At 39.0% G+C, this 15,242-nt stretch overlaps 1 protein-coding gene across 1 annotated transcript; it reads right to left on the minus strand.

Moving 5' to 3' along the window:
• Positions 1-595: 595 nt before the first annotated feature.
• Positions 596-15,215, minus strand: LOC113678694 (dnaJ homolog subfamily C member 11). Its single transcript, XM_089214283.1, has 21 exons — positions 15,131-15,215; positions 14,966-15,052; positions 14,204-14,246; positions 13,986-14,056; positions 13,515-13,544; positions 13,041-13,112; positions 12,228-12,301; positions 12,061-12,112; positions 11,173-11,295; positions 10,644-10,711; positions 10,319-10,383; positions 8,869-8,993; positions 7,798-7,877; positions 7,145-7,261; positions 5,650-5,805; positions 5,273-5,342; positions 4,552-4,609; positions 4,403-4,454; positions 4,182-4,284; positions 2,486-2,615; positions 596-1,000 (listed from the first exon to the last, which is right to left on the minus strand). Exons 1-21 carry the CDS (start codon positions 15,194-15,196, stop codon positions 978-980), a joined length of 1,665 nt encoding a protein of 554 aa, XP_089070409.1. The 5' UTR covers positions 15,197-15,215; the 3' UTR covers positions 596-977.
• Between the last annotated feature and the right edge of the window lie 27 nt (positions 15,216-15,242).

Here is a 15,242-nt window from a genome sequence, read left to right on the forward strand (position 1 = left end):
ATTTAAAATTTGCCGACATAAAAAGGAAAGAGGTACGGAGAAGCATGCCCCAATTCCAGATCGTGAAAGTTGGGCATTGAACTGGCTTCTGCAGTTTAATTAAGGAAGGTTACATCCGATTTCTAGGGGCTCCATCTGATATCGGATTGATCCTTCTTATTTGGGACTGTGCAGTCAGATCTATGGCTTCAGTACCCATTTTTATTACGCAACTGCACAAAGTAGAGTGCAAATAACGCGCGAATAGAATGCAAATGTCTTGCGATATTGCACGGTTATTTGGACAATTGGATATTTTGTACTGTAAAATAAACCTGTTCAATCAGTCGGCTGCGCGCGCTACGCTTCTCTATCCGCTTTGCTTTTCCCGCCTTATGAGAAATGAGCTGAATGACTTAGCAGAAAAAAAAGCAGTTGGGTAATAAATAACTTATAAGACGTTTAGGTTTGTAGTGTCGCTGAGTATTCTTACTCGTAGTTTGTATTTGATACGGCACAACTCGTAAAAATACGCAGCGATACCACACACCAAAATGTCTAATAAGATATATATATATATATATACTCTTCATGATCAAAAATTCCACATCATCGATTTGAGTTTGTGTTGATTTTAATTCAATCACGTTAAAAAGTGAATATGTTACAATTCCCCGCTTCTTATCTTGATTCACCAATCTCCAAGATACGTAAAAAGGTCTCCACGAAAGAACTTGAATTTCTGTGTACCACTGTAGACCTTACAAGTCAAAATAGATGGCTGTGTTGTCATTTCTTTCATATTTGGCTTCGCGTCCGAAATGTTGTGTCCCTTGTACCACAACTGTGGCAAAAGTTTCGGTATTCTAATCCTCAGGCACCTCATCTAGTAGGATGTGCCATGAAACATACTCCTTGACTCCGCTTTTGCGACCACCATGGAACACCAAAAATATGGACAGCTTAAATAATATATGATTCATTTCAAATTGTCACAGTCAACTCAAATGAATCTGGTGAGCTGGAAAAGAGCAACAAAAACAGCTGTTACATTTCTTTCCGACAACTCCTCACCAAAGTTAGACAAAAGCTGATAAAGGCACCTCACAATTACTCCACATTTTTGGTCAATTACGGAGCAACCAAACGCAACTGAACAAATCATGTATTAAAGTTCACATGGCAACCAGGCGGACAATCAGACGTAGTTTGATGCTACTCTGGCTTAAAGATTTAATGAAGGTTACCGGGAAGTTACAATTCATAGACCCAATGTTTCGACACTCCTGCCTAGTGCCTTCATCAGGGGTGATCTAAATGCTGCAACAAGAGGTCGTTTTAAACGCTCACTAATTAACAGCCTTTTTTTTTCTGAAAAGGTGTAAATAGGCGCCAGGAAGTAAGCCGCCATCATCACGATTTAAAGGAGCGTGGGCGAAGTTAATGTGCCAGGCTTCCAAACAAAGGCGCTGGTGGTAACGCCGATTAGTGGTGATAGTTTTAGACTTATCCCACCCAATTGTATGGTTGGTTAAGCATGTGTGCTCCGATAAAGCTGAATTTTCTTTTTTGCAAAAGAAAACCGCTTTTTGATGCTCTTTCAAATGTGTACCAAACTGACGTTGCTTGCTCCTCGCAAAATACCGACTGCTGAAATTGTCGCCGCTGTCGAGGAAAGCATTTCTCAACTCAACAACGACAATAGGCACTTGGTAAGGGCAGAAGTAAGTAGCATACTCAGGCGTACTAGGCCTCCTCACAAAAACATTCAGTTTGGTACACGTTTGAAAGAGCATCAAAAAGCGGTTTTCTTTTGCAAAAAAGAAAATTCAGCTTTATCGGAGCACACATTTAAATCTTTAAGATAGAGTAGCATCAAACTATGTCTGAACAAATTATGTTGAAGTGGAAGGATTATCCAGGGCGTGACCAGTCTAAGTGTAGCCGTGTAACCGTACCCTCCCCCCCCCCCCATAGGCTAGGGAGTACCTTGGATTTATAAGGGGGGCACAGTTACGTATTTCCGCACGCCTCAGGTGAGGTGGCTTAAACTAATGCTTTTCTGTGAGTATCAGCGTTTAGCAATGAATGATACAAATGCTATGCAAGAATGTTCGCGTTACCGGGATTATCCCGAGATCTGATGATAGAGCCGACAAAAATTCTCGCCTCTCCCCTCTGGATGTGCACTCTTGGGCGAAAAGAGGCAATAGGACTGTGAAGTAAATTTCCCAACCACACAATACCCGTTTTCTCGTACCCAGACCTTTTAAGGTCAAGCGGTTGTGCATATATTTCAGTTCAGTTACATGGTAGGATCTGGGTAGGAGATTATTCTACCCGTTGTGGACTGCATTGACCGGAACAGAGAATTTCGGACGTCCCCTACGCCGGGCTTCTGTTTCATTGGTAAAAGATAACCCAAAAACACACCACAGCGCGTATCTCTCAGAAAAGAACCCGTCACAAACTGAAACAAAATGAAGTACAGTGAGAAGTTGCTCACATTGTTTTGGTATCCGAACAGGCTCTTCATCTCCGTATGTAACCTCGTGTACTGCGTCTCTGAAGAGATATCTTATTTTCAACAACTTTTCTTCCTCGGGGCAAGGATCGTAAAATCCGCTGAGATTACACTGTAAGAAAAGAAAAAGAAGGAAAATAAGGAAACAAGAGAGCAAAGTATTCTATTAGGTGCCGAGAAACCGAACTTTGAAATTCACTTTCTTCTCTGTTAAATTCAGAGCAACTGGAGCTGCTAAGCCTAATTTGGTGTTGTCACGCAGAGTTCTCTCTCCGTTGCACGGCAAGACCAAAAAAAAAGCTGCACAGAAGACCATGAGGATGATTTCTTCAAGGAATTGGTAAATACGGAGATCTTGTGGTGGCCTTAACATTTTACCTCCCACAATAATATCCCCTACTCTCCCCTTTAGCTGTTACACATTTTCCCTCAGAGTTAGCTGAGAGAATTTGCTGAGATATCAAGATAACAAGCCCCTACCAAATACACTTGTGTAGTCTCACCAACCACATTAACCCTTAAATCCCTGAGAGTGACCAGCATCAAATTTCTCCTTTCAATATCACCCATGGAACAAACAGTAAGGTCATGAGAATAAAGGAAATGATCATCAACTGAAGAACCTCTTGATTGTTTAAAAAATTCTCCTTACCGGCACATTAGGAAATGTATAGAGAACAGTATGGAGAATATGTATACTGATGTTAGGCTGAAAAGGGTTAATGTTTCTCGTTTTTGCGGAACTTAATTTCACGAAAGTGGAACGGGCATATTTCGCAAGACTTTAATTTCGCCATTTGGATAAAAGATATATTAAAAAGAGCTATTTTTTCGCGAAATTTTTTAAAATAGTGATCTGGATTACCAAACAGTTTACCTCACCAAGAGAGGATAACTAAATCCTCTCTTAGTGTCAGAACTGGTATAAACAATCATAGATTTTCCATAACAACACTTTCCAGTGACACTAAACAAAACCATACTATAATCAATAAATTAAGGGGGGAAGTTTCCAGTGGTGCTGCGTCGGTGAGGTAGTATAACAAGATAATTTTGGTTTTACCAACAGAGTTGATTATGTGGATTGGCCACCGTGAAGAGTTTGAAAGCTGACGTTTCGAGGTCTGTTCTCTGACGAAGGGCTAACGTTCGAAACTTCAGCTTTGAAACTCTTCACGGTGGCCAATTTAAATTATCAACTCAGTTGATATAACCAAAATTATCATATTATAATAACAAAACGAAGATGTGAACAATTGACATGTTTTTTTGCAACAAAGCAAAGCTATATAACAGCAATGACTCTGTCTATTTGCGCTTACAGCTACAGCACATTGTGAATTTCTTTAAATGGATCCTCGGAAGGAAGAGCTGACACACTCTTTACCACCTCGACAACTCCTGCTTTCTGCCATCTCTTGGCATCGCAGTGCTTTTCTTCGATGTTGGTCAAGTGGAATCAATTACGCGTGGTCAATTTTCGCCAAATTTTTTTTTAACACCGGTCTTAAATTTCGCAATTTTTCTACAGTCGCGAAATAAGTTACAATAAGGTACTTGATCCACTACTGATATTGTACGAAGTTACAACTTGTCGCACCCGAGTATTAAAGAGTTGACCCTCTCCTGCCTTAACGGCTAGGCGAAATAACAAAAACACCAATTCGAAGTATCGTACCTTTGATGACTCTGTGAGAAATAGTCGCGAGTCCTTCACTTGACATTGCACAGGCACGGTAACGTCGATTACTTTACTGGGGCCTCGATTAACACCCTGTGTACTGAAAGAAACAAAGAAACTAAATCACCATTGTCGAAGCACTATTTGCTTATCATGTAACAAAGAAATAAAATCCATCCGCAAGACTTTTGTTATGCGTGACTCTTAAAATCTGTTACCTTTCGTCCATGGACACCAAGTGTCCATACCACGCATTTACTATTATTAAGCCTGCAAAACATAAAGAAAGGCGACATCTATCAGTCAAATACCATAAAGCCAAGGTAATAAAAAAGGGCGAACTTAAGAATGATGTTCTATTCCTTACCGTGCCGGGATGATTCATATTCAATTATTCTCTCGCAAGTCTCTTGCATTAGTTGTATCTGAAAAGAAGTGAACATGACTCTTCGTTTCAAGCATTCCTCTCTAAATTTCTTTAATTTCAAAGAATGTTACCACAGTTTTTATTTAGCCACACTCCGACCAAGTCGTAGGAAAGTTAGCAATGCGATGTCTTTGTTAATAACCAAATTTGTCTCATGAAAATTCTTGTTTTCACCTTCCTGGGTTCGACAGGATTTATTTCAGGGTCTCTCGCCCCGGGAGCTCGTCTCAGAATTATAGAAGATTTGAATTGATTAAGTAAACGGTTGGTTTTTTGCAGACATTTTTAACACCCTCGCTAGAAGCACACAGTGTGGTAACAACATAGAAAGTTGTGAAATTGAATAAAAAATAAAGTAGATTTTAGCAGTAGCATTTCAGTGAAACAACTCTTCGCTTTGTGGTGTTAAGTTGAGCTGGAATCAGCAGTGTTGGTTTTTGTGAAGGGAGGAAATCCGGAGAACCCAGAGAAAAACTCTCAGAGCAAGGACTGGAACTAACAACAAACTGAACCCGTTCGTGAAGTCAGGTTGGGGAATCGAACCCACGCCCCAAGGAGCGCTCTCAGCACTGCATCGTCCTTGCTTCCGAAATAGACAGCCAAATTTGGACAAAACGAGGTTTCACTGTTCTATAACACAGCAGTAAAAAACGCCACTTACACTACTCTCTGCCTCTCGCTTCTTTTCCGCCATTTGCCTTGCATGTTTCGTTTTATTAGCTTCTGTCTCCCTAGGAAAAAGAAAAACATTCAGTGAAAACTGTCCAGCAAAATATTATCAAAAATATTATCGAAAAACAACCTAGTGTTGGACATGCTGAGCCACGAAAGACATCCGTTCTAATCCAGTACTTTCCCTGCTCGAAACGCGCGATGCGAGCGTGCGAGAGTTCAGCGAAGGGTCAACGAGGGTCTTAGCAAGATGTCTTGAGTCAAACCCCTCACAGACCGCTCGCACGCTCGCTTGAATTCCGCGGGCCTAGTCGCTCGTGCTCCAACACTGATGAAATCCTGCTGGCGGGCTAAATAGACGCTTACATTTCCTTTTCCATCTTCACAAATGGGTTGACAATCAGCATCTTCACGACCCAGAACACAGCAACTGGAACGACCGTGCCATAAAATATAGCGGCTGGTTGGATCTCTTCCGACAAGTTTATTGGAAAGTTGTACACTTGAGATGCACGCGTCAATCTAACATAAAAAAGGAAAATAAGACCAACATTTGCTAAGTCTGTTATGCGTCTCTCCCAATATGGTGTGCCTGTGTTTAAGAGCGAGGGACACAGTAGCTTAGTGGCAAGTTCGCTGAACTCTGCATCGTCTTACCAACAGTTATTTATTCGAGAAAGATGTTGTTCTGAGTCTCCGTGAGGAATCGAACCTCAGACCTTCGGATTCCGTGCTCCGATGCTTCACACCTGAGCCACAGAGACTCTACGGTGAGCGAGGTTTATTACGAAGTTCATGACACGCGGACTATTCCAGTAACACCATTTGCGATTTTCCAATAGTCAAGCGACGTGATTGAACCAGGTATGAACATTATCACATACCTTGCATATGAAGAATACATTGTGAAAGTTAAATCAAGGAAATTTCGCTTAATTTCCGATGATCACTCGACTCAGGAAACTCGTCACTAGTGCTCCACGGGCGTACCTCTAGCCGGTAGGATTTTGGCACGACCCTGTTTCAGGCGTTCAGTCAGTAAAGCGAAGAGCGATGCTAGCGGAAGGAGGTTTGGGTCGAGTCGCGCCGCCACAATCGCACCATTTTACTATTTCAATGCGTTTTACTGTAACCGAATGCCTAGTGCAGGCTACCCTGATAGTTCGGCCGGCGTTACCAGTTTATACTCCAGAGCCAAGTTGTCCGAAGACCGATTAGCGCTAACGAGGGTTAAATTTTCATTCAGGTTTTTATATTGTATTTTCTAAAGCTTCTTTAGGAATAATTTTCTCTATTCTTGCCGGAGCATCCAATCATCAAATTGTCGACAAAAAGAGTTATACTGCATTTTCTTTAATCCTTTAAACCCTGAGAGTGACGAGCATCTAATTTCTCCTTACAATATCAGCCCTGAATCACACGTTAAGGTCATGAGAATAAAGGAAATGATCACCAACGGAAGAGGCTTTTGATTAGTAAACAAATTCTCCTTGTCGGCACCTTAGGAAATGTATAGAGAGCAGTATGGAGAATATGCATACTGTATTTAGGATGTAAAGGGTTAAAAGCTTTCAGATCTGAATTAAGATTTTACACTAAACCTGAGTTATCTCAACCCAGTTTTGAACGAGCCAGCTCAGCTGGGCCGAGGGAGGCATGGTGAGAGTAATAGCCTTTAGCAGTTAGTAAAATGGAGCGAAATACTTCACAGCGCGATAGTAGCAGGACAACGCCGTTTTCTGTCGCATTTCGTTTTACTGGAACAGGCTACGAGACTAAAGTATCTTGCCGAGGTTTGTCTGGCCTCTTTTTCCGCAGCACAGATTTGAGAGTCAATAATAAGTTATTATCCAGCTCTTACTTTATTTTGATCACCACACCGGTTGGTATTCCAATGCTCATCGTAGCTGTTAACGTGCTGTGTTCAGAAATTTTCCTCTCGCATCCATATTGAAGGACGCTACCGAACGTTCCAGTTCTAAAGAATAAATGAGATGCGTTGAGTATCGTGAAAGCCCACACGGACATACACAAAAAATCACTAACCTCCAAGACTATTTCAGTTTATCCGAAATGATCTGACGAACCCCCTCTCTGAGACCTGCTCTCTAAAAACTCCCTAAAAAAACCCTCTCCAAAAAAAACCAAAAAAAAACCTAATAAACCCTCTCTAAAAAGCCCCCTCTAATAAACCCCTCCCAAGAAGAACCCACTCTAAAAAACCCTCTCCGAAAAAAAAACTCTCTCTTATAACCCCCTATTTAATAAACCCCATTCTAATAGACCCGTTTGTAATAAACCCCTCTCTAAAAAAAAATACCTTTCTAAAAATCCCCTTTTTAATAACCCCCCCCCCCCCCTATAATAAACCCATTTCTAATAAACCTCTTTCTAGTAAATCCCCCTCCCGTCCGCCCCACCCCCTTTTCCATCTGGAACCCTTCGGAATTGAAATGGTCCCCTGGGGACATTTCGATACCATGGTAACTGAACATGAAAACAAATCTGACATACTTAACGGAGCCTTTGAGTTTTGTGTTCTTTTCTATTTTTCTTACAAACGCCACCATTGCAAACGAATGTGGAATACCAAACTAAAAAAGATGAAATACAATAATAAAACATTCATAGCTTGTTCCAAGTGACAAAAAAAATATTCAAAGGCTGTTAAGTTGAGCTTCTATTAACAGTTTGATCTCGAACTTTCTTCTGTATGCAAACTGTCCTTTAGGGAGTGGTCCAAATGTAGTTGTATTGAAAGTAACACGGGATTGCTTTGGTTTTGCCTCACTTCGCTCTGTGATTGGTCCAGATAACCTGCGTCACTCTCTCAACCAATCAGATGCAAAACTAAAACCAATCACGACTCGGTTGCCCGCGTTTCCTGCCTTTTAGGCTGTTTGGTTGTTTTTACTCTGAGTTTTCATTGGCTCTTAAAGGTATTTTCCTTTCTTCTGATTGGTCGTTGTCATTACTTTTGCTTTACGATACTCAATCAAAAAGCACTCTAACAGTCCGAAATAACAGCCAGAGGGTTGCCAATGCGACAGAAATTGACTTTTGGCAACCAAAGTTTCGATACCAAAGATTTGTAGCTACTTGTTAGCACGCAGCTCACCTCAAGTCTTGCTAAAGTTCTTCTTGAAAACCAGCGCTCAAGAGGCAAAACACCCTTTGTTTTACTTTGTTGCGCATTTAAACACTCAATAAAGATTTTTCATGAGCAGAATATGTTTCAAACAATAAGAAAACGCGTTTCAAAGTTCTCGTTTGAGACGCAAATTGTTCAAATCCGAATTAGTGGTGACCAAATTGTTCCATCAAGCACGCCATTTAATCAACCTTTTAAACCCCGAGGGTGAATACTTGAACACTATGCAATCTCTCCTTACAGACATACTACCAAATCCTTCATTAAGATCATAAGAAAAAAGGAAATGATCACCAACCTAAGAAGCTTTGATTGTTAAACGAATTCTCCTTTTTAGCAACAAAGGAAATGTATAGAAAAAGTAGGGAGAACATGAATACTGATGTTAGGGTGTAAACGGTTAAAAAATATCGATTTTAAACCCTCCTTTGTACCTGAATTGTAACCTGTGCTTTGGTGTCCTCAGATTCGGTTATGACGGTTGTATTCAGTGAAGATTGAAGACCTTCTCTATATGTTATGTAGCCAACTGTGTTTTTGTCTAGTTGCCGCACTATCACTAACGGAGTAAAATAAAACAACATTGAGATTAAAAAGGATGTTCAGACATGGTTTGATGCTACTCTGGTTTAAACATTTAATGAATGTAACCGAGAAGTTGCAATTCATAGACCCAACGTTTCGACACTCCCGTCTAGTGCCTTCATCAGGGGTGATCTAATCACTGCAACAAGAGGTCCTTTTATATGCTCACTAATAAGCTCCCCTTTTTTCTGACGAGGTGTAAAGAGGCGTCGGGTGGAAAGCCATCATCATCACGATTTAAAGGAGCGCGGGCGGAGTTGATATGCGTCGATTAGTGGGGATAATTTTAGACTTATCCCACCCAACTGTATGGTTAGTTAGGCATGTGTGCTCTGACAAAGCTGAATTGTCCTTTTTGAAAAAGAACACCGCTTTTTGTTGCTCTCTCAAACGTGTACCAAACTGACGTTTGGTCTGTCCGATATACTCGTGATCACGGTCATTGCACGGAATAGAATAAATAGTGTCGGTTCGTTGTTCTTTCGTGACAGGATCCTACGATTTAGCGAAAATATGCTAAGGATGTTATTACTTTGTCGAGTGTATAAGGGAGGTTTATTAGAGAGGGGATTTTTAGAAAGGATTTTTTTTAGAGGGGTTTTCTAGAGAGGGGTTTAGTAGAAACGGGTCTATTAGAAAGGGGTTTATTAGAGAGGGGTTTATTAAAGAGAATTTTTTTTTTCGCGGAGGGGTTTTTTGGAGGGGGTTTTTTAGAGAGGGGTTTATTAGAGGGGTTTTCTTTTAGAGAGGGTTTTTTTTTGAGAGGGGTTTTTTTAGACTGAGATCCCATGAGGATTCCATTGGAAAAAATTCGGATACAAACACCTTGTGCATGCCGCTGGGATTACCGATGTCAAAAGCATCATGAATAAAAGTACGTTAAGAAACATGGTAAATTTTGAGCTTGACCCTTTTAATCCCAAGATCTTGTTAGTAATTCTCCCAACTGTTTGCCACACAATTCTTATGCTGTTTGATCTGAGAATTTGGTATTGGATCAACTACTAATCCCCTGATCGATATTTTTCTTTATTCTCATCACCTGTCTGCTTGAAATTGTATTGATATTGTAAGGAGAAATTCTGCCTTGGTCACTCATGGGAGCTAAAGGGTTAGGATAAGGTGACATGTTATTTGTTTGTGATAAGCATGGGATGAATGGGGAAAAATGACTTCCTGGCAAGGTTAGGGGATAAATAACAATGGTTCTTCACCACTGATATATTCAGTTCTGAAGATGTAACTGTTAAAATTTTAACAGATGAGCTTAACATAATGTTACTATCACAAAATACATACTGCAATGAAATCCACCAGACACTGCACTGCCATGACCTCTGATGGAAATTCCTCCAATTATATGACTAAAGAAACACAGAATATATATTTTAGGTCAAATAAACAAAAAATGTTCCAAAAAGGCTTCCAATATAAATTATTTTGTGGCTGAGATTGAGATGAAAAAAAAAACAAAAAACATCTTGATTAGCCTTACAGTTTTCTCTTGTGAATCAACCCCAGAAAGCTACATTTATTTATCAAGACTGAGATTGCTTGCACTGAGGAATGCTGATCGCAGAAGTAATAAACATATTACAAACTGTTGGACCAAAAAATTACTCACCTTCTCTGTGTAAGGTTTGCAAATCCCCGAAGGGTAAGGTTCGGGCCATTTCCAGCCTCAAAGGTGGCCTAAAATTAATTCAAATTACCTTCCAGTTATTTCAACTATTTACATCCTAGTATCAGAATACATATTCTCCAAACTGATCTTCAAACATTTCCAAAGGTGTTAACAAGGAGAAAGTGTTTAGCAATCAAAAGCATCTTTCATTGGTGATCATTTCCTTTCTTCTCCTGATCTTACTGTATGAATCAGGGGTGACATTATAAGGAGAAATTAGATGTTGGTCTTGAGGGTCAAACGGTTAACAGCTATGAGATAAGAAGAAAAAGATGGACAGTTGCCTTCCATGATTGATAAAAAAAAAAATCTAAAAAAGATCTCAACATTGACACCTTGTTCAAAACTATTCACCTTCTGAATTGAAAGTTCAAAACAGAAGTTCCAAGTTGTTTCCTGAACAGGGAATGCAGCCATGCAAATCCTGTCACAGTGACACATGCAGTACCTTTAAAAAATCAACAGTTACCTCAGCCCATTTACTGTGTGAAAATAACCTCCTTGTTGACACTGAGACACTACCATCTCCATTTCCATTCTTGATCTTTAAATTACCAGCTAGAGTGAGTGTATCAGTGCGAGTCAGAGGTGCCTTGAGAGGAAAGCAAAAGTTATTTCAAGGCTGTCTCCTTTTCTAAACAGCATATCTGATGCCTTAATAACAAATCCAAGAGACTGTAACAACTGAACATAAAAGAGTTTGTTGTAACAGTTATACTTTAAAGTGTTTCTCAGTCACTATTAGGTTTCCCTTAACCTCAAATGGTCCAAGGGCTTTTACTCTGACTCACAGAGAGCAAGAACTAATCAATGAAATCAGGTCAATTGTATCACCTTTCCCTCTTTTTTAGCTTTCTTCTTAATCAGCAAAAAGTTTCCTTCATAAAAATGCTGAGGTTTAGAAAATTTTGATCAACAATCTGACAAAGTAGACAGTTGGCAAGCAAAGGATACAAACACTAGTTACTAAAAACTATTGATATCTTGATTTATTATCCCACTTCACTGAGTAGAGTACAAATAATGTGTGAATCGAGTACAAATATCAGGCCATATTTGGACACTTGGTCATTTTGTACTGTAACAAATAAACTCAATTAACCAGTCAGCTGTGCGTTACACTTCTCTATCAGCTTCCCTTTTCTTGCCTTATAAGAAATGCACATAAAATAAAGCAGTTGACAATAAATAACTTATAACACGTTTTAGTGTGTAGTAATGCCTGTAATTGTACTTGTAGTTTACATTTTGACTAGCATTACAGACTCATCCAAATATAACAAAACTTGTAAAAATACTTTGTGATACTACATACCAAAACTTCAGATAATACAATATGCATATATTCATCAAGTACCTCTATTGACTGTGAGATTGACATGGAACTAACTTCAATGTTTGGCAAAACCCTGAGATTCGAGACCAAAAAAGATATCTTTAGACTATGCTTTAGACTGTTTAATGTTTCTATTTGTGTTACTTGTGATACTCTGAGAGCAGTCCAAAATTAAGAAAAGAACTCACCTTTCATTGAAAGAATCAATTAAGTTGTAATTATCGAACAAGTCTGTAGCATCCACTCCAACAGAAATACTTCCCTGAAAGGTAAAAAATGCTTTTCACAAATCATTTTGGTACCATAATACAGTTAAGTCTGCATGCATTAGATGGACCAACTTAGCTGCAAGAACTTATCAACGCATACAACATACTTTTGAACAAAGTTTGTGTGGCCACAGCATAATTCCTCACAACCTAAATGATCCTGCATGGTACTCAATAATCAATTCACTCTGACCAAGAGCTAGTGCTCATAACATGAGCTTTAGAATCTCTTTACAGTGAACACTTCACATTTCAACTACACTGATAAAACCAAATTATCTTGAAATACTCCCCTGCTGATGCAGAACCATAGTTTTTTTTAGAATCTTACTCCCTCTCACCATTTAACAAATGTTTACCCCATGCACAATGTTAATATTTCCTACACCCTTGACCATGAAAAAGCCACTAAGAGAAACGGTCCTTCCCCTGGAAAGGATGATGGTCACATTGGAGGTCAACTCATAGACATCAGTCAGGCTATGCTCACTGCTGACAATTTGTCAGCAACCAATACGCCCCTGATTGGGAAAAGGAACTCTGAGAGTAAAAAGCCTTGCTAAGGAACCAATCACAGTCATGTCAGTTCCCTTGACCTTTCAATCATTAGTCTTGTGTGCACACCACAAGGCTAATGTGCTAACCATAAGGCTATCAAGTCTTCCCTTCATTCAGCATAATGATGATAACACAAAATCTGAATACCAAAAAAAAAAGAATCTAATAACTTACTGTTGGATTTGTGATCCGCCGTAAACGCTGCTCCTCCTTCTCTCTTTGTAGTCTCTCATATTCTTCACGCAACTAAGCAAGTAACATACAACAACATTCCTATCATTAGAAATCTCCCTTTTTACCTTAACCCTTTAACTCCCAGTGATTAACATGTAACTTCTCCCTATAATATCCATACATTATCCAGCAAACAGGTAATGAGAATACTCAAACCTATCAGGCAGAAGTTGTTATCTTGTTTTTTCACCAAATAACTGTAAATCATATGTATTTACAGGGAAATTTTTAGCCACCAGAGGGGAGAAGTAACAATCAGATCTTGGGAGTTAAACAGTTACAATGCACTATCAATCTTCTTGTCATCCTTAAGTTGACTACACTTATCTAGCAAAGCAGTTTTACTCGTGATTGTAAACCTCAATTACTGACAAAACATTTCTTCAAATTTTATTAGAGTAAGTTTCAGCTTACTTCAGCTGGAGACCTTTGCCTCTCAATAATCTGCAAAAGGATAAAACAACATTTTTAACTCTTTAAAACCCTAAGAGTGACCAGCATCTACTTTCTCCTTACAATAATACTGCTGAACCCTCAGTTATGATCATGAGAATAAAGGGAATCATCACCAACTAAAGAAACTCTTGATTGTTAAACAAATTCTCCTTGTTAGACCTTTGGAAATGTATAGAGAACAGTATGGAGAATATGCATACTGATGTTAGGGTGTAAAGGGTTATTTAATTTCAAGGGAAGCACAGAAAAATCCCTCTGTCTCCTTCTAGGTGATGAGAATGAAGAAATTTATAAATTATTAATCAATCTAATTCTGAATTCTTAGAACAATTGTTATAAAAATTGAATGGCAGATAGTAAGGAGAATTATTCAGGAGATCTTAGGAGTAAAATGGTTAACAATACTACTGATTACTTCTCAGCACTAACCTCCCAGCCAGCATCAAGTCCTTTTTGGCCATAAATATCATAAATTCCTCTTTTCTCTGGATTACTGAGGACTAATTGGAAAAAAATCATATTATTAATTATTTAACATACTTAATATTTTGCTCAAGATATGCATTTTGGTTTTTTTTTTTTGTACCTTAATTTCTCAATGAAGATTCAATTGAATTATAATTAACATACTTCAAAGAATAACATACCATCATGAGCCTTTTGAACTTTACTGAATAGTTCTTCAGCAATCTGGAGAACCAATTAAAAAAAAGACAATTTCAATGTAAAACATTTTGACCATAAAGTGAAATCATTCATGAAGGGCCTAAGATTACAAACAAACAAAAAAGAAGAAGTAAGAGTAATTTCCCTTGTTGATCCCCTCATCCCCCCTCCCCCCCAACCCACCTTCCCCAGAGCTTTTTAATTTCCAGAGCTTTAGGACAGGGAGCCAAGCCACAAGTCACAGTGAACATTCTTTCTGAACTGATGCCCAGCGTCAATATATGAGTGTATACCTCATACAGTATATTTTCCTCTAGAGGAAAAAGCCTACAAAATTTAAAATAGGATTAAGTTTCTTTCACAGACCTGTTCACCTTGAGTCCACAGCCTGGTTACTGAGATTGCATCATATTCACCTAGTAACTGAGCGTACATTTCCTATGCGACTTGAGATCTTGCTTAGATCTCGGCCAATTAAAAGGCTAAAATTTCTCATATGTGTAGAGTTCTCATATGGCCAACTAACCGGGCTACCCTATTTCAGGATGTCAAGGCATCCCCCTTCAGCAAGCATTATGGTCACATGCAATATTCAAGGACAAGTACATTTCTGATGTTTCGGTTGCTAAACATCAGTATTTTGGCCTATGTTGAGAATCGCATATTTTAATACTAAGATAAATCTTCATATAAAATTACAAAACAAAATTCTGGCGAACCGAAGAGTTATTTAACAAGCTTACTTTTTTCTTGGCGGGATCAGTATGCTTATCCGGATGATATAACACACACATGCGCCTGTAAGCTGCTTTGATTTCACTTTCATTGGCCTGAAATTCAATTCAAAGTACATCATTAGCAAGATAACATAGTTGCCGCATCAATAATTTGGCTAAGTTAATTTTTACCTCTCTACGGACGTTTAAAACTGCATAATGATCCACTACTTCTTCAGTTTCCTCTGATTCCGCCATTTTGAAACTGTTCCGCTGGATCTCTCTTTTGAAATTGCGGGCTACT

The sequence above is a fragment of the Pocillopora damicornis genome, chromosome 8 (assembly GCF_964200805.1).
Source record: "Pocillopora damicornis chromosome 8, jaPocDami1.2, whole genome shotgun sequence".
Lineage (NCBI taxonomy): Eukaryota > Metazoa > Cnidaria > Anthozoa > Scleractinia > Pocilloporidae > Pocillopora > Pocillopora damicornis.